Below are 20,607 nucleotides of genomic sequence, written 5' to 3'. Positions count from 1 at the left end.
TTGAAAATTAGGAGACAAAAATCAAAAGCAATGTTTCCTCAAACTTTCCAATATGCTATAGATGTAGAACTCTGTTTTGCTACGGAACAATATTCCCATTTTTCTAGAACTCATTAAAAACTGCCATATTAGTAGTAATATTGTACCTTCTCTTAGAAAGGAGAGCCACAGCTTTACCACCAAAACACAATACTGATAAATATAAATGGACAAGCAGACTATGTGACTTACATACCACATCACATCACTTGACCTCCAGTTGTAAACATAGCATCTTGTACTTTGGTTTCTATTCTCTATAGAAGCAAACCCAAGAAGCCCAAAGAATGGCTAGGCAAGCAGAAAACAAAGAAAAAGCTCTGAAGGAAGTCACTCTTCAGGGCACTCCTAAGCTCCTCATAGTTTATAATATCCCCTGCACTAAAGCATCTGGATTCTGAGCTACATGACAATTTTCAAGTTAGTGCCCTTGTTCCAATACAGTCAACCACTTGACTCACTGGGGATCCTCTTAAGAATATCATGTAGGAATATAGATACAATGCTTGATATACTTACTTTTCTTTAACTTCTGAGGCCTCTCCTTCTTTGTCTTTATCTTCATCAGACTTCTCTCCTTTAAGCATGGGCTGAGAAATAATATCATCTGTGAAGGAACTGAAGTAAGATTTGATAAACTGTGGAGATGGCATCAGAGGCTCACGATTCTGAAATAAAATCATGTTTAAATATATTAAAATGAGAAAACACTGACCACAGAAGCAGGTACATTTGTGCAACACTGAAAATGACTGCTGTAAAAACTGGAATCTCATTCTGAGGTAACTGAAGAATATTAGGGTCCAAACCACAGGACAAGAGACAGTGGAATAGGAAAAGTTACCCATCCCAAGCAGATTTTAAACGATATCCCTCTGGGACTCTTGGGTGGTGCAGTTGGCTAGGCATTCAACTTCTGTTTTCGGCTCAGGTTATATAATCTCAGGGTCATGAGATCGTGCCCCATGTTAGGCTCTGAGTGGAGCGTGGAATCTGCTTAAGACTATCTCTCCTTCTCCCTCTGCCCTACACACACACACACACACACACGTTCTCTCTCTCTTTCTCTCTCTCTCTCTCTCACTGTCTCAAATAAATAAATATATAATGACACTTCGTCTCTTGAAAGATGTAAAGTATCAAGAACCCCCTAGGACTACTCACTAAAAGTTAAAAAGGTGAAATGTATAACACAGGAGGCACATAACTGTTGAGTTAAAAATTACCTCCTTCTAGTGCACCTGGCTGGCTCAGTCAGTAGAGTGTGCAACTCTTGGTCTTGGGTTATAAGTTTGAGTCCCATAGTGGGTGCAGAGATGCTTAAAAATGAAATCTTAAAATGATCTCTCTTTGGTCTCTGTCCTAGAAGATCAGCATCTTTTTTTTTTTTTTTTTTTAAGATTTTATTTATTTATCGGGGGGGGGGGGGAGAGCGAGCACAGGCAGACAGAATGGCAGACAGAATGGCAGGCAGAGGCAGAGGGAGAAGCAGGCTCCCCGCTGAGCAAGGAGCCCGATGTGGGACTCGATCCCAGGACGCTGGGATCATGACCTGAGCCGAAGGCAGCTGCTTAACCAACTGAGCCACCCAGGCGTCCCAAGATCAGCATCTTAATTAACCATTCAAGACCACATCTTACACAGGTGCTGTCCTCCAATTGTACTGTGTCTCCATTACAGTAAATGCCATCAAAAGTCTGAATGAAATCTCATTTCTATTTTTTTAAATTTCTCTTTAAGTTGATGGCTCATTTTTAAAAATTAACATACATTATTTGTTTCAGGGGTACCGGTCTGTGAATCATCAGTCTTAAACTAATTCATAGCACTCACCATAGCACATACCCTCCCCAGTGTCCACCAGCCAGCCACCCTGTCCCTACCCCGCAACCCCGTCTAGCAACCCTCAGTTTGTTTCATGAGATTATGAGTCTCTTATGGTTCGTCTCCCTCCCCAGTCCCATCTTGTTTCATTTTTTCCTTGCTTCCCCCCAATGACCCTCCACCCTGCCTCTCAAATTCCTCATATCAGAGAGATCATATAATTGTCTTTCTCTGACTGACTTATTTTGCTTAGCATAATACCCTCTAGTTTCATCCAGGTTGTTGCAAAGGGCAAGATTTGGGTTTTCTGATGGCTGCATAGTATTCCATTATGTGTGTGTGTATATATATACACACACACACACACCACATCTTCTTTATCCATTCATCTGTTGATGGACATCTAGGCTCTTTCCATAGTTTGGCTACTGTGGACATTGCTGCTATAAATATTTGGGTGCACGTGCCCCTTCAGATTTCTACATTTTATCTTTAGGGAAATTTCATTTCTTACTTAAATTACCACTTTTTGGCATGACAACCTGATTCATAATTATGGAAGCATTTCACTTCTTTTAGTCTGATTAGGATAAAGTTTTAAAAAGGGTAGAGAATAACATGGACATAAAACTCTTCTCACATCTTTTGGATCTTTTAGCTTAAGAATTCAACTCAAAGATTGTTAAATTGAAACATGACATTTTAGATCATATGCGTAACAAATACCATTTCTGTTATTTTGGTAGATTTAATACTTTTATATTTGAAAGAGGAAAAAAAAAAGGGAATTTGGCTTTGTAAGTAAATGACCTAATCTAGGATAGATGAGATTGGGAGGGAAGAAAACACAGGAAATCTAAGGGAAAACCCATATTTTTGTGGAAGAGATTCAATTTCTTACTCTAGGATTATACAAGTTAATATTTTAAATCAAATGGTCACCCATCAGGTGAAAAGTATACTTAACTTCAGTATTTCCCTAAAGACTGTGCATAGGAATATACAGGGGCAATCATTTGCCACTTTGAAAAGCAGTACTAAAGACTGAGTAAATCATTTATGTCTTTAGTTTACTATTTCAGTTTGGAAAAGGCACCTCCCTGCCTTCCACAGAGAATTACAAATTTAAAATGAAAACAATGTAAGCAATGGACTTAATAAGTATCAAAGAAATAAGATACAAATTCTAGCTTTGCTACTTATTAGCCATGTGACCTGGTATATGTCATTTTCAGTTTTCTCATCTCCAGATGGCAATAAAAATACTTGCCTTATTTATCTTACAGGGTTGTTGTAAAAATAAAAACAATAATGTAAAAAGTATTTTGTGGGTGCTTGGGTGGCTCAGCGGGCTGGGCTTCTGCTTTCGGCTCAGGTTGTGATCCCAGGGTTCTGGGATCAAGAATCATGTTGAGCTCTCTGCTCTGTGTCCCCCTCTCTCTGCCTGCCTCTTTGCCTGCTTGTGATCTCTTTGTCAAACAAATTAAAAAAAAAAAATCTTAAAAAAAAAAAGTATTTTGTGATTTTGTGTCACAAAGGTGGCATACAAACAGATTAGAAAGTCTAAGTGGAGGGGCACCTGGCTGGCTCAAGTTGGAAAAGCATGTGACTCTTGATCTTGGGGTTGTGAATCTGAGCCTCATGTTGGGTGCAGAGATTACTTAACAAATAAAAACTTAAAAAAAATTTTTTTTTTTTTTTAAGTGGAAACTGATTTGGAAACTGTGTAAATGTGGGTTATCTTATATTTTCTTACCACCCTGAAGCCCAACCAGTACAATCACTCAACAATAGCATTATATAAATACACACAAGGAAAGTAGGCTCCTTTGAGGCTGGGAGACTATTACATGGTACTCACACAGTGATCACGGAAATGAGAAATGATCAAGGAAAAAAAGGGTTCTAGAGGTTAAAGAGACTGAGAACGACTACACCACTACAGCTACATTCCTCCTGAAGACTCACAATATATCCTAGCACATTAAAGTTGCAGTGAAGAAACCGGTTTTAACTGTTTAACTCAGTGAATATTCAGGAGTGCAAAATTAAAAAAACCCAATATACAGCTTATTGAAGTCAATTTAAAAGTTTCCTTCAAGAAAAAAGGAACAACTGCCTTAATATTACTGAAGTTTAGCAGAAAATCTCCAATGATATTTAGTGATACTTGTGGTAGTCCCATGGCATTCTACTTATAGACCTCCATGACACTTCATTGTATCATGCCTTTCACATTTATTAATGGTCTCTCTCACTAAATTGTAATTCTATAAGGGCAAGGACAATAGCTACCCACCCTCCTAAAATTGCTTTGTTCAATAAATATTTCTTGAATTAAGTCATCTGTTACAGATTGCCTAAAACCAGTGCCAATTTACATATTATACCTTTAAAAACTTTATTGATATAGGCAGGAGTTGGCAAATTTTTCCTCTAAAAGATGAGATAATAAGTATTTTAGGCTTTGCAGGCCATACAATCTCTGTCACAACTACTCTACTCTGCTGTTAAAGCTTAAAAGCAGCCAAACACAATGTCGGAGTGCTGTTTCCCAGTTAAAACATTACTTATACAAACAGGGGGCAGATTGGATGTGGCCCACAGGCCTTCTTTGGTGACCCCTAATATGGATGAATTTTTTCAGTATCCTCCAGATATATACCATATTGGATATAGCCTACATTTAACATTCTTATTTTGAAAAGATAAGCCACAAAAGCCTGAGATTACAGGAAAAGAAATACAATCCAGATCTAATTTCAGATCTAATTTCATTACTATCACATCCAAGTTTAAGCAGTGTAAATTAAAAATGACCCTTCATAATATATGTTCCCTCTATTGACCAGCTCAGATTTACCTTGTATTTTTCTTTGGCTTTCTCTTTTCCAAGAAGTTTAAGAACTTTATCAGCTAACAGCATGCTTTGTTGATTTTGGAACCCTTCTAGTATACATACAGCAGTGACATCTAGAAATGATGGAAAAAATGAAAGTATAAATATATAGCAAAGATGATCAGCAGCATCAAATGGGCACCACGTTACCAGAAAAAGCCAAACCAAATTGATAGCCTGATATAGCTATCAATTTCATTTCCAATAAATTGATTCTGTTTAATACTTTAGTTTTATATACTCTATAATCAAACTCAAAGCTCATAAATTCATTTCACTTCTCTGGTTATTTGCTTTCCTCACCTGTGAAATCCAAGGGACTATACTGCATGGTTTGTGATGTTTCTCACCACTCTCACATTCTACATAGTAAATAAACAAGGAATCCAGGAAGATTCTCTTCTGGCCAGTACCTAAAGGCCAAATCAATGAAATGTGGCTCTCTCATGTCTGATTCTTTTTATAGGCCTCAGAGTTATTCCTTGTGTCCAAAGCCATCTGGCCAAGAGTTCTCAATTAAATCTGCTGCAAAATACCATTTTTATCTGGTTATGCCACAGCTCAAGTTAAAGTTGTTTCAAAGTTAAAAGATCAGTGTTTCTTAAAACTCTCACCCTTTCAAAATACTCACACACTGGCTGTTGCCACTCTTTCTGAACTCAGTTTCTTAAACTTCCAAATCCTCTAAACAAGTCAATCTGCTGTATGTCCCCCGATAACCTGGCTAAGGCCAATGCCAGTGTCTTTTTCCCATCCTCTTCTTTTATCTAAAATCCACTTCACCACCTTCCTACCAATTATTAACTGTTAGTAACTTCAAGGGCTGGCTGAAAACTCAGAATTCTCTTTTCCAAAGCAACTGTCCTTCCACCCACCACCAAAGTACATGACACCACAAAACCCAACTTTTCTAAAACGTTCTTCTTTAAACAACCCTCACTTGGTAATCTAGATTTCACAATTAAATGGCTTTTTCCTTTTAAATAATGTTATTAAAAAATAGTTTTGGCAAAATCTGATTACTGATGCTTTTAAAGTAGTTTAAACTTGCAGAAATCACTTCGGTTAAGCTCCATGTCACCTACAAAAATGTACTTTAAAAGCCAGTGGCCTATATACTCTAACTGAAGTTTTGGAAGCAAATATGGGCAATTAGAGGCCGCAGAATATTTACAGCATTTACTGAGAATGGAAATTCATCTGATGCTTTGTACCAACCACATACTTTCCAATTGGGTATAAAATCATGTTTGAAAATACCAAGAGCAAAAACCAAATGTTTATTTTAAGGATTCATCTCAAAAAGTATTTCACATTTATATAGGATAATCACCAAAAATATGTAGAATCTTAGCAACACTATCACTTACTAAAACCTATTTTCTTATTTCTTATTCATGGAATTACACTGAGGCTCATTATTTGCCCAGTTAAAAATGTATGGGATGTAAACTCCAAATCTTAATACTAATTTAATTCCATAATTGAGAACAAATACTCAAGCACCAGCAATCTCAATTTAAACTAGAAAACAAATTCTCAGTTGGGGAAGAATCTAACTTTTAAATCCAAGTGATTTCTCTACTCACAAGCAGAGTTTCATATAAATTTATCAATGACTACAAAACCTTTAGTAATTTTCATATGTAAACACAAAAATACCCTCACCTTCTAAACATTCCTTCTTATTGTCTAGCTTCTCGTGGGCTTTTGCACGTCTAAAGAGAGCTTTCACATATTTGGGATTAAGTTCAACAGCCTTTGTACAATCCTGTGCCACCTCTTTCCATTTTTGCTGTAATTGAAAGTATTAAAAAAAGTCACACTAAAGGAAGCACTGTTCAAGAGAAATCAGTTTTGGAAACTTAACAGGCTGAGTATTAAGAGTCCTAGAACACACAAAAATATTCCCAATACATAAAAAGAGTTAATATCCACGATATATTACAACAGCTCATATAAATACCTGTAATAAAGAAAAGCAACCTGGTTTTCAAAAATAGGCATAAAACCTACTTAGGCCATCTTTCTACCACCAAATCTACAAACCTACCTGCATCTTTGTGCTCTTATTATCTCCTTCCCTGCTGTTAAAAAAGTGAGGAAGTGCCCCTCTTCATCAAAGGCCACCTCTCCACTTGTGATCCATATTGTCCCCACTCATGGACTTCACCCTGTTCACTGCTTCTCCTTTGCATCTATATAATCTCTAATGAAGCATTCCTATGAGCATAAAAACACTCACTCTAGTATTTTCCATCTTTTAAAAATCCTCCTTTGATTCTGTAATTCCCTACAGCTACTACCCCACTTCTCAGCTCCTCTATATTGCCAAACCTCCAAAGAACAGCCTTTCTACTTGATTTCTGCCTACCTCAATGGGTGCTCCTTCTCAATGTCCTTTGTTAAATTCTCCCCCTCCCCTGAGCTCTACAAGTGGAACATTCACGGCCTCATCTCTCTTCTCTCTCCTAGTTGATTATATCTATTGTCCTGGCATTATATAAAATCTAAATTTAGATGGTTCTCTTTAGACCAAACCACTCTCCTTAAAATAGACATTTCTTAATTCAACTTCTACTTAGCTGTCTAACTCCTTCCGCATTCTACCATTATTAACATTCCTGCTTTTCATTATCCTTCATGACCAATACAACAACAGCAAGTCGTTGGTCTCAGCTTTCTTTCATGTTTTACCTCGGCTACTACAACAGCAACCTTACTTGGTCTCCCTGTCTCCACTCTTGCCTCCCTATAATATATTCTTGACAGAACACTGAAAGCAATTTTAGAGGATGTTTCTGCCCTACTTAATATCCTTAAGTATTTCCCTTTACACTCAGAACCAAATCCAATCTCCTTACCTTTGCAAGGCTTTGTCTCATCTGCCCTCTGCTACCTCTCCAACTGGATCTCTCTATACACCAGATCCCTTACAATTCTTTAATCACATCAAACTCCTTCCTGCCTCAGAGCAATTACACATATGGTTTCCTCTACTTCTAACACTGTCTTCTCTACTGTTTTATGTTCCAACCCCATCTCCAGTCATTCCTCTATTAAAGATCAGGTTAATTCTTTAAAGCATTTATGAAAATGTTGTTTAGCAGTTTGCTGTTTAGCAAAACTTGAGCTCCATGCATAAGTGTTTGCTCTTATAAACCCAGCTTGTACCGCCATAACCTTCCGTAGAGGAGACGGTCCATAAAATTTGGTTGAACAAATAAATGTGCAGAATACAATTGCCCAATAACCACAGAAAAGGACAGTCAACTTTAGCAACATCTTAAGAAGTGTAAATTAAAACAAGAATTTTTCTCCTACCAGAATGGCAAATATTATCAAGACTGAGAATATAAGTTGGTGAGAATGACAGAAAACAAGCATGTTCATATATTATTGTTGGGAGTAGGTACTGATGTTCTTTTTTTATATTTCCATTTCTAGAATTTTATCCTCCCAAAAATATGCAAAAAATACTTATAAGAATATTTACTCAAACTCTGAATGCAATAGGTAAAATAGGAAACAATCCAAATGTTCATCAATAGGAAGATGTTCTCAGTACACAACTATACAACAGCTACTATATATATACAGCATTTCAGAAAGAATGACAAATCTGCATGCTAAGAAAAACTGCACAAGATATAGTGGCAACTGAAAGAATATTTTACAATAATACATGGGTCTCCCCCAACCCCACATATGGAGAGAAAAAGTTGAAATAATAGCCTCAAATTATTGAGAAGGTTGGGGTCACCAGAAACTATAGCTTCCTGTATCATCTAGTTTTATAAAATCTGATATATATAACTTTGGGTTATATTTGTAACCAGCAAAATTAAAATCTATTCTTAAAAAAGCTATGTAATTAAAGGATATGAAAACAAAAAGCCTGTAATTTCAAAACAATTGAAATTGTTCAGAAAACTGATTAGATTTGGCTGGTATTAAATGAAACACTATGCAAATAAAGCAAGCAAAAAGAAGGAAAAAACCCCTAAGATACATACCAACTGTTCAAAGGCAGCAGCTCTGTTCTGATAAAATGTGGAAAGGTCAGCGTTCTTCTCTATAGGGCACAAGCTGATCGCCTCAGTATAGCACTGAATAGCTTGTTCATATTTTCCTGCTTTAAAATATTTGTTGCCTTTGTTCTTGGCTGCTTGGGCTCTATCAAGAGAGTTCTAAAACGAGAGGAAATAACACTTACCAATACACAGGAATACATTCAGATCAGTGATTAAAACAGGGATAAACTGACAGAAGAAAAATGGGGAGATAGAGTGGCTGTTTACAGTGTACACTGCTTCATGTAAGTATCTTCATGGGATAAAGTCTCAGTACTAGGATTACTAAACCAACGGTTTATGTACTATTTTTCATATTACAAGTTTTTATTTTATCTAAATTTTAGTTAGTTAACATACAGTGCTATCGGTTTTTGCAGTATAATTCAGTGATTCAACACTTACATAAACACTCAGTGCTCATCACAAGTGCCCTCCTTTATACCCATCACACATTTAGTCCATCACCCCGCCCCGCCAAGGTTCCTCCATCAACCCTCCGTTTGTTCTTTATCGTTAAGAGTCTCTTCTGGCTTGTTTCCCTCTCTCCTTGCTTTCTTTTTCCCCTCCCCATTTGTTCATCTGTGTTCTTTCTGACATTCCACAAGGTTTATGTATTTTTAATTTCAAAAAAATTGCTATAGTACTTTAAATGTAAAGATCTACTTTCCTGCCATTCCTGTCAAGCAAGAGTTGGGATAGCTTATTTTTACCAGTCTAATGGATTCTCAGTAAGGGATGACTTTACTGGTTAGGACACATTTCACAATGTCTGGAGACATTTTTAATTGTCACAACTGCAGGAGGCAGGGATGAATAGCTGCTATTATTAACCTGGTGGGTAGACACCAGGGATAATGCTAAACATTCTGTGATGGCACAGGACAGCCCCCCAACACAAAGAATTTTCAGATCCAAATGTCATTAGTGCCAAGTTCATTGGAAAACTATGATATAAATATTCCAATATTTTGATTTGCATTTTCCTCATTATTAATGAATCTGTAAATCTTTTCGTGTTTATTGACCATATTTATGACCATACTGACCATGACCATTTCTTATTCTGAAAACCATTTATTTATTCATGTGTGCTGCTATTTTTCTTTTAAGCTTACTGTCAACTGTGTAGAACAGATAATAGAAACACTTTGCTATCTTCATTACAAATGTTATCCCAAATCTTTGTTTATCAGCAAATTTTTGGTACTCCCATCTTTGCCTTAGAATCTTTCTGGGGGACCCAACTCACATACTTCATTCATATACAATACAGAAGAGTTGTTAGTTAGCACTGAGGACAGCTGTGAATACCTCAGTCAACACTTGGGAAGCATTCTGGAGACAATTCCAGTTATCTAGTTTCTAGCTACTAAGTCAAAGAGCTTTGTGGCACATCTTTCCCCAAAACTTTATTGTTTGTCAGCATCATCCAACTTTAACAAATATGTGATTATGGAAGAACCTATAGGTCTTCAACAGGTAAGCACTGACAAAAGTAAAAGCAAAAGTAACTGCTCTTATAAATAATTTACTAGGAATTATGCTCTTTTTCTCCTTACTCTTGCTTCATTTTTCTTTGTGGCTTTCCCCTCATTTACCTTTTGTTTCCCTTCTCCTTTAGTCTGAGTACAACTATAGTTACTTTTTAGTAGCATCCAAAGATTTCTTAGAAACTGCATTCATCTAAGTTCAGATATATTAATACATTTTTTAAAAGTAGGCTCCACACCCAACATGGGGATTAAATTCATGACCCCTGAGATCAAGAGCTACATGCTTTACTGACTGAGCCAGTCAGGCACCTCCTAAGTTCAGAATATTAAACAGTTAGTTTAAGCTGGCTAGTGTCAATAAGGAACATATTTTAAAACTAGGATGTAGGAGGATGAAAAGAACCAAATAAGCCACAAATTAATTAAAAGATGAATATAAAATCTTCCATTTGTCAAAAGCCTTAATCATCCTCCAAAAACTTTGACAGTAAAAATCCTTGGCAGAAAATATCCATAGTAGACAACCAGGAATCTCTTATGTGACCGTGGACTACAGGAGGACAACTATCACGGTGATTGCTAGAAAACTGCATTTGAAACAACCTCAACAGAACTCCCACTCCACTGAGATGCAGAAGTCAGACTGGAGTAGGGCTCGGTCATCTGGAAGGAGCAAGGATCAACTACACCCAAGAGACAAGTGACAGGCATACCTGGGCTGTCTTCCAAGAGACCACACTACTGAGTACTGCAAACATGAGAGAGAGGCTCCCAACTCAAATAGAAACTAGTATTTGAGAAAAGCAGGATAAACAAAGCAAACAAATTTTAGTATCAGGAATAAGAGACTATCACAGTCATTTTAAAAAAGAGGCTGCTTTTGGGGTGCCTAGGTGGCTCAGTCAGTTATGTGTCTGACTCTTGACTTTGGCTTAGGTCATGATCTCAGGGTAGTGAGATCAAGCCCCAAGTTGGGCTCTGTCCTGGGTGTGGAGCCTGCTTAAGATTTTCTTTCTCCCTTGCCCTCTAAAAATTGGAAAACAGAGGCTGCCTTTCCAGAGCACTAATTAGATATCCTAAAAATTTAAAAAGGATTATTGCAATCACCTCAATAGATGGTCTGGGACTGCATATTAGAATGGGCATAACTGAGGAGCAAATTAACAAGTAAAAGGTAAAGCAAAGGTATCTGCCAGAATGCAATGAAAACAGAGGACACAGAGGTGAAAAGTTTGGAGGAAAAGTTAAATGACATGGAGTATAAATTCAGATGTTCCAACATCTATCTATCTGGAGTTTAGAAAGGGAGGCACAGAACAGTGTGTTTAAGGAAATACTAGAAAAGTTCCTGGAGCTGAAATGACACATTTTCAGACACATTACAGTGAAATCTCCCAATGAAAGCCTGAAAGTTTTTAGATTGAAAAAACAGACTATCCACAAAGGAAAAAGACCAAACTAGTATTAGAATGTCATAAACATGAGGTACTAAAAAACACGATGAAGTAACAACTTAAAGTTCTGAAGAAAGATTATCCTCAATTTACAATCTTATACCTAGCCAAACTAGCTTTTAAGGTTGAACACAAGAAGAGAAATAGAGGTGGTACAATTTCCTTACCACTAAAAATGAACCCCAAAGTGGGACAAATTACCAATACAAAAAGGAAGGTGGGGATAAAGAAACAAAAAGGCAGCTTACATATAGCAGGATCATTAAATATGTTAATAATAACAATAATGTGAAAAGGTTAAATCTCCATAATAGAAAACTATGTTGCCCATTCATGACCTAAAACAAAGTGACAGGTCAAAAAGAATGTCAAAAAGGTTATGAAGGCAAACACTAAGAAACAGAAGGGAGTATCAGACAAATAACTATTAAAAAGTCTCAGATGGAACACAGGACAGTTATATTGATAAAGGGCACAATCTGCCAAGAACACATCATAATTATAAATCTTTCTGTGCCTAATAAAACTTCAAAATAATGAAACTCAGTTACTTTTGATATTATATATCAAGAAAAACATTCTTCCAATTCCTGGCAAAAAGTTTACAATGTTTCTAAGTCATTTAGAACATGGTTAATACATATCCTTAAACACTAGGGACTGTTTATGTAGAAAATAATGTGGCATATTAAAAACACGTGAGAAGTATATTTGACTATAGTGCTACTGAAGATTTATTTAGTATTTTAAAGAAAGATTTGCAGATTAGATAAAAAACATTTTCCGGAGAGTTAATGACCTTGTTTCATTAGCAGAAATAGCAATGAACTCTTTCCCGTCTACTAGAAGTTTAAGGCTAAATACTACCATACAGAATACCAGAAAAAGCAGTCATAGCAAGGACTGACAAAAGACAGAAAAATGAGTACACAAGGCTTCCTTCTTCTACTTAGGATAGACACTTCTTACTTTTATTCAACATATTCTACATCAACTTAAAACCAATCAAGTGAATCTTTCACTTAGCTATTTCCTCCACTTAGTCAAATTTTATAATGGCTCCTTTAAAAATTACTAAAAATTCTTCTACTCCAGGGTGCTTGGATGGCTCAGTCATTACAGCATGCGACTCCTGATCTTGGGGTTCTGAGTTCAAGCCCCATAGTGGGGGTAGAGATTACTTTAAAAAAAAAAAAAGAAAAGAAAAAAAGATTCTTTAAACCCTAAGGCCAAGATCAGACTGATTAATTTCCCTTCTTTATTATACTGTTAAAAACAAAACAAAACGAAAACCCCACTGACAACCCCCCAAAACAACAAAACTCCACAAAAACAGAAACAAAACCCAATCCCCATAATGATCTGAATGACACTGTGGAAAAGGATCAAATTACATAGGCAAATCACTAAGTTGCAAATTATCCTCCACTGCTCCTCCACTGCCACCCCAGAAAGCAACCAAACTATATTTTTGGAAAGATTATCTTGGTTAACATCCATATTACCCTAAGCTCACTGCCTGCCCCATTACTTTCTGTCCAACTATTTCCCTTCGTTGATAAAAATGCAGAGAAAGAATGGAATTACAACAGGGACAGTACAGAAAAACTAATTATTTCAGCCTGCTGATAAAATTTAGGACAAAAAGCTGGGTAACATAATGTCAACCTTCTCCTATGTCAGGAACTAGGCCCTATTTTCGTAAGCTTTGAGGTGAAAACCAGGCAGAAATGAAAATATATGCACCAGACAAAAAGCTTATATTAGAAAACACACAACTAATAATTCTTTTTGAGGTATTTTAATTATATCCTACAGGAATCCTTTGTGCTACTTTTCAGTCACTTCCCACCCTCTGCCACCAGTCTACATTTTCGAGTTACAATAGTAACTTTCAGAATTAAAGACTGAAGTGAGGAAATAAGCCCAAAGACAATTAATTTTGAAAGCATATTTTTATAAATGAGAAATGAAGATATGCAGATCTAAAACATAATGGGAACATCTCGAAATGCTAGTATCTTTCATATGGTCCATTTGCATATCTAAAAGCTACTAGGGAGATTTAAAAGACTATAAAGCCATTTACCTTACTGGAAATCACTTTTGCTTTGGATGTTAAACCTTAAAAAGGTTCTAACATTCCATAATATTTTACACTAAAACTCTGTGAAAATGCACCTCTCTGCATTTATTACTAATTATTTTCTAATTGATCTGAAAAAATTTTATTTATTTACTTGTCAAAGAGAGTATAAGCAGGGGGAGCAATGGGCAGAGGGAGAAGCAGATTTCCCACTGAGCAAGGAGCCCTCTGCAGGACTCCATCCCAAGACCCTGAGATCATGACCTGAGCCGAAGGCAGGTGCTTCACCGACTGAGCCCCACAGGCACCCTGAAAATTCTTTTAACAAGTAAATTGTATCATGTCATTCCTTGCTCAAAACCCTCCAATAACTTTCCACTACTATTACCTACATAAGGACTCTTAAATTTTACTTCAGCCATATAATCAATTTCCATAAATGGGCATAAATTCAAACTCTGTGAATACTGGTAAGAATACAGATGGATTATGAAAAAGATATTTGCATCTGCCCAGTATGTCATATAAAGTATAATTTACAATAGTCTACTAGAAAACTTTGTTTTTTTCCAACCACACTTTAAATTTCATCTCTTCGTATTAATTGCCCAGCAGAGTCAATTCCGTGACTTGATGAGATTCTGCTAAATGAATTCAACAAATATTTGGCACCAAATCTTGTAAGGAATCCTGAAGTCAATGCATTAAGCCAAAATTACTTTTGAATAATCTTTAACAAAGTACTCCACTGGGGATGCCAGGTAGGTGCTATTACTATCCTCATTTTACATATAAAGCAACTGAAGGCTGGAAAGACTAATTTGCCTAAGGGAGGATTCAAATTCAAGCAATCTGACTCCAGGTTGCCTAAACTTTACTTCTGTACTACATGGATCATCATCCATGTTTTATCAAGAATATCATTAGAATCACACCCAGAATTGCTTTCTGGAACTAAATCAAAGACAACAGATTCAGATATCCTATCTTGCTCGGTACTGACTCTAGGGCAAAAGGTCTTTATATGAAAAGACAAAGAGAGAATCATCAGCAAAATTAGACCTTTTTCTTTAATCCAAGCTATTATAACTGAATTCATTTTAGTTAAAAGCACATTTGACAGAACTCCACTGTACAACAACCAACAGCATAGTCTTTATTCTGAAGAAATACCAGGGGCAGTGTAAGAAACAAACAAGGAGACTGGCAGCTTCTCTACAAAATTACTACTGATTAAAAAAACTGAAATCCCAATTCACATCAGGAAAATGTACATTAGGTGATTAGTATACTGTGTAATAACCAGAAAATTATTAGGTCCAAAGAGCAACTGCATATATATGTATACATACATACATCTAAACTATGTGGGTAAGACACAAGAATTAAAAACAAATAACTCAGGTAATAAATCTAAAAGGAAACAATGAGAAAAGTAGTATGCATGTCTCCTCTCTTCTACAAACACTGCTAGAACTTGTCAAATGGGAGGCAAAACCTAGGAATCTGCCTCACACCTTTTGCAGAGACATATCTGTTCTGGAAAACAATTTAATATTTAAAGACAAAAGCGACAGATATTTAAGTATAATACCAGTAAATTTAGTGGAATACAAACTTAGAAAAAAAAATCAAGGTTTGACAGTCAGTGAAGGTTACTTTACACACACAAGGAATTCAGGAGACCTAAAAGAGTCCTTTAAAACAAGTCCTGCAATGGTAAAATTGACTACATTACAGAAAGATTTCAATGATACACATTTGGCAATAAGAACTCGGTATAAATTTTTAGCATGTATTTATAAAATCACTATATGCGATGATCACATATAGTCACTGTGAAAGGAAATGAACTGGAATCTGTGTATAAGAAAATAAAATGGGTATCCTCATAATTACACATTTATATCCAGTTAAAATATACTTTTGACACTTTAGTTTGATAGTGTTTTTTTTCAATGGTTTCATTCCCTTAAATTTACCAAATTCCAAGAGCATATTTTAAAATTTGAGTTTCAGCTTAAAAGAAGTAGCAATCAACGGTGGAAAACTTAGAGCATGAGCAATGGTCTTTTAAAATACTCTATCAACCAACTGTTACTTTTATATGAATAAAAGCTAGGATAACAAGAAAATACCTGAAATAATAATAAAGTTCTTTCCCATATTATATTTTAAAAATCTACAACCAAGCCCACCTACTAAATCACAGTACAGAGCACTTTACCTAAGAACCCACTTGTAAGAACACAGTTTCTGCAGGATTATGGCTGTAGTTGATCCAAAATCAAGTGATTTATAAAAAGAATGCCTAAATAAGGTTTAAGACTGTTATAGCAACTTCTAGGATTGACTGGTAGAATAAAAATGAAAAGCTGGAGTTCTGAAAAAAATACTCAACTTGTGGGATTATGTGTGTGTACACACACACACACACACACACGCATGCATACCTGCAAACAATGAAGCTTCACTGGTAGATTTACTCAACCTCTGCTTTCTACCAAGCCTTGTATTAGGTTCTGAGAAGACAAAAGTGAGAAAGAGCCAGTCCTAGCCTTCACATATTCCATAGAATATGTGAAGCAACTCTAGTACAATGTGGTAAGTGCTATGGAAGGGAACAGTTCAGACTGTTATGTAATCACATAGTGGTATGCCCAGGTAAAGGGTTTCAGAAAAGATTAAAATACCTACATGTTATTTGAAGGATGAGAAGGTAGGTGTATTGGGCAGTGTTCACAGAATATCCAAAGGTGAAAAACATGAGGAAGTGTCAGGGTCCTGGGATTAAGCCCCATATCGGGTTCCCTGGGCAGCAGGAAGCCTGCTTCTCCCTCTCCTACTCCCACTTCCCCTGTCTGCATTCCATCTCTCACTGTGTCTCTGTCAAATAAATAAAATCTTTAAAAAAAAAAAAAAGAGATAAAGTTGAAGAGGTAAGCAGGATCAAGATTATGGAGGGTCCTAAATGATGACGGGTTTGAGCTTTGTTATGGGGAATAACAGAACACCACTTAATGATTTTAAGCATGGGCTGTCAAATTCTGGCAGTGACAAAAAGGATTTAGAAGACAATAAGAAGAGCAGTTATTCAGTTGAGAAGTAATGGCAGTGAAAATATAGTAGTCAGACTTAAGAATTTTCTAGATATTTTCCTGGACTAGATGTGGAAAACATGCAGGGAGCAGAAAGTTAAGATGATATCCAAGTCTCCAGCTTGGGAAACTAGTTAGATGAGGAACACTGATAAGAGACACTCTCAGGAAAAACAGGGGAGTCTGGATGTGAAATATTTGTGAAGTAATGAAGTGAAAATTCCCCTTAAATTTGGGTCTCTTGAGAGGTCTGGGCTATAGACAAGAAATTAGGGAGCTATCAGTATATGAGATAAATAAAACTCCCACACAGCAAGGAAGCAAGGGCGTGGAAGGTTAAGAATAATTATGATAGAACATGAAGATCAAGAAAAGGAAGGGGCAGAGAAAAGAGCCTGGAAAGGACACCGAGAACAATCAGCAAGGGAGGTATCAAGAAATTTTTTAAAAAACAAAGATAACCAGAATATACTATGTCAGAAGCCACAGGAAAAGTTATGAAAATTAGAAGACAATGCGAAACATCACCAAGGATCAAGTGAGATAAAGACTGAAAGGTGTTCATTGTAGTTAGTCATATAGGAATGTCATTGATCATCCTGATTTTTAAAAAATAACTAGAAGCTTGTTTAAGGGGAGAGAATTACTTTACTTCAAAAAAATGACTGAAACAGAGGTTACTCAGTCTGTGACCCCCTAATTAAAATGTTTAACTACATTTCTCCCTTCCCATTCTAGAGTGCTTAGATTAGTGGTTCCTAACCATTTCATGCGGGTAACTCCTGTGTAACATTAAAAAAACCTGAATACCAGAATATATATTTTATCATCAGATTTAAAAAAAAGATAAAAAAGTTACTATACTCAATGAAGTTTTAAAGAAATGCACATTTCAAAAGAATCCCAAAAAGAAATGCCTAAGACATCTACATCTGTCTGTGTAGCCAGAATATCATTACTTTGTGTGTATGTCACAAAGTTTCATGTATAAAAATTATTTTTATGTTTAGTGATTATAGCACTAAAAGCTTTTGTGTTTCTCATTCATTCACTATTCTTCTATGATTAAAATTAAACAAATGAAATAGGAAATGATCAGAGAATTTCAGACATATGAAAATGACACACACAAGTGGGAATTCAAAGAATCTCCCGATTAACACTCTCATTAGCAGCACTCAGAGGCAACAATTTTTAGGGCTGGCAAAGTCATGAGACCTAAAATATTGTAATCTTCTTACAGTATGCGGATGACACTAGACCAGAGAGATAAAATAACTTCCCCAAGGTAACTATGCTAGAGAGTCCACAACAAAGTGCACATCTCCTAATTCTCAGAGTCCATGGGATCTTCCAGCATACCATACCGCATCTTTTCTACATTAAAAAAAAAAAAAAAAAAAAAAAGGTGGCAATGTTTTACTCTCCCACTACAAAGACTATCTGGCCCTCTCACAGCCTAGCAAAAGCCTAACATATAGTGGGCATTAAACTATGGTAGTTCACTCCCACATCAAAACTTCCTTTAAAGTTTGACTATTTAGTAAAATCATGTCTTTAACCTGAATAATACAACATGGAAATGACTTGCAAATGTATTTGGGAGCTATTTGACCAAAGGTTTCTCTGAACTCTGATTTACTCTGAACTATCACTGTACAATCCCAGAGGCAAATAAAATCTTCCACCCCACCCCATCCCAGTATTGTTAAATGCAGCCAGGCTTATTCCCCACAGCTGTCAGATACCAAAAGGATTTAACAGTCGGTAACAAAACCATGCAAAGCAGTTCGCCAAATACTCTGATGCTTGGCCTAACATCAAAGAATCTTTATCACGCACGTCAGGCTTGAACATGTAAAATTTCAGGTAAAATTAAAAAATGAACTTAACATGCTTCTACCAAAAAAGTTTAAGAATTCGCTCCCACAGATTAAAAAAAAAGGCTACTCAACACCACTTCACTCTGCCAACCAACAGTCACTGTATTTACCTATCCCCTACCCTGAGAGACTTCATAAAACAGGGGTGGCTCATTATTAAAAGGTTATTACGGACCAAGTTCTAGGCCTTGGAAACCACAATTCCTATCAACCACAATGTATTAATCGTAAATGGAATCTGGCTTCCTTCACTAGTTCAATACAATCTTCATATTTGCAAAAGTCCCCCGTACCCAAAACGCCAGTGATAAATGCTGTGTCACGAGAAAAAAGACAAGAATTTTTTTTGAAACCAAAAGGATTCTGTCAAAGAAGAACACTAACTTGTGCCCTCGGGCTATCCCAATCCCTACAAAGGCAGCCAGAAATGCGCTTCCCTAAACCCCTGTGCTGCCAGGCAGCTTTCGTCGGATGGGAAGCCCCCTGACCCGCACAACTGGTCAAGGAAAGCCTTCACCCGCTGGATTCCACCTCCACAGCCCAGGGCTGTTTCTCTCACCATTTCCAGGTGAGCACCGGTGCCCTCGGGATGTCCGCTGCCCGGGGCCGGACTGGCCCTACCCTCTGGGGTCTTCCGTTCGCTGTTACGCTTTAAACCGCCGGCATCACCTCGGCCCCCAGCCTCCCGGCGTCGCCTCTGCCGGCTCCACAGGTACATGGCACCTGCGCCCAGCAGCAGGGGCGCCCCGACTGCTAGCGCCAGCTGCCATCGCGGTAGGCCCCCAGTGCCAGGGCCCGCAGTCGCGCCGCCGCCGCCCACCCCACTCCCGGAGCTAGGCGCAGCCGCCGCGACCACCGCCGCCTCCACAGGCTTAGAGGCGGCCATGACAAGTGTCCTCCGCCGCCGCCTCCCTGCTGGTCGCGGGCGCCTCAGTCACCAGGTAGCGTGCGAAGGAACACCAGAGGGAGGAAAGGAAAGCCGTGGGCTAGCGAGCACGCTAGGCAGCGACAGCGGACGACAGAAAAGGGCCAGAGGTCACCGGAAGCCTAGGGCATGCCGGGCCAGACCCGGCCGTCCCTTTCCTCCCTTCTCAACTATGGGGGGGGGGGGCGGAGTGAAGAGAAGAGGGGGAAATTACTTCCGGGTCAGGGAGAAACAGGGCGGGAGGGGGCGTCGTTAGTGGCCCTTTCTCTTCCCTTTCGGGGCGCTGCTGTTTGTGAGACTAGCTTCTAGGATCTTGGGCTTCCGGTGGTAGCCACTGTCGTTCCCTCCGCCTTCAGAGGGACCTCTTATCTGGGGAAGCGGAGGAGGGACGCACAGAGGGTGGATCTATGGTGCGCAGGCGAGCGGTGCGGAGTCTGCAGCGATCCCAAGAACGGGCGGGAGTAGCGGAAGAGTTGTGAATGTTATTGGTTGGCAGGAATGGTGGGCGGGGCGTAGCCCGAGTAGCCCAGTTTATTGGTGGAATTTGGGCTTCGTTCCCCCATTACCGCCACGTAGGCGCTTCTCAGACCTTTGGGGCCGGTAGTTTGGTTATGAAGTCCTGGAAACCAACGGATTAAAAGGACCGTTAAAGGTGTGTGAAGGAAGAACTCAGCCAGAGCTAGTCCGTTGTATCATCGATTTCCTTATTTCTATCGTGGCCGGACTGTAGTATGGAGGAATTTGAGATTGCTGGGGGCAGCGGCAGATGGTAGAAATCAGACAGGGTGGAAACGGGCAATCTAAGTTGGCTTCCGCCAAAACGGCTTGAA

General features: G+C 37.9%; 1 protein-coding gene across 1 annotated transcript in view; it reads right to left on the bottom strand.

Annotated features, from left to right (window-relative positions):
• The window catches only part of TOMM70 (translocase of outer mitochondrial membrane 70), a 32,435-nt gene extending 12,204 nt beyond the window's left edge, over positions 1–20,231 (bottom strand). The window contains exons 1-5 of the mRNA XM_059164350.1: positions 19,412–20,231; positions 8,779–8,952; positions 6,431–6,557; positions 4,727–4,836; positions 559–707 (exon numbers count right to left, since the gene is read on the bottom strand). Coding sequence (XP_059020333.1) covers positions 559–707; positions 4,727–4,836; positions 6,431–6,557; positions 8,779–8,952; positions 19,412–19,738 — 887 coding nt within the window. The 5' untranslated portion in view covers positions 19,739–20,231. The remainder of the gene's footprint in view (positions 1–558; positions 708–4,726; positions 4,837–6,430; positions 6,558–8,778; positions 8,953–19,411) is intronic.
• Between the last annotated feature and the right edge of the window lie 376 nt (positions 20,232–20,607).

Source organism: Mustela lutreola, chromosome 2, assembly GCF_030435805.1.
Source record: "Mustela lutreola isolate mMusLut2 chromosome 2, mMusLut2.pri, whole genome shotgun sequence".
NCBI lineage: Eukaryota > Metazoa > Chordata > Mammalia > Carnivora > Mustelidae > Mustela > Mustela lutreola.
The sequence above is the reverse complement of the archived record's forward strand: the minus strand, read 5'-3'. Positions and strand labels throughout refer to the sequence as shown.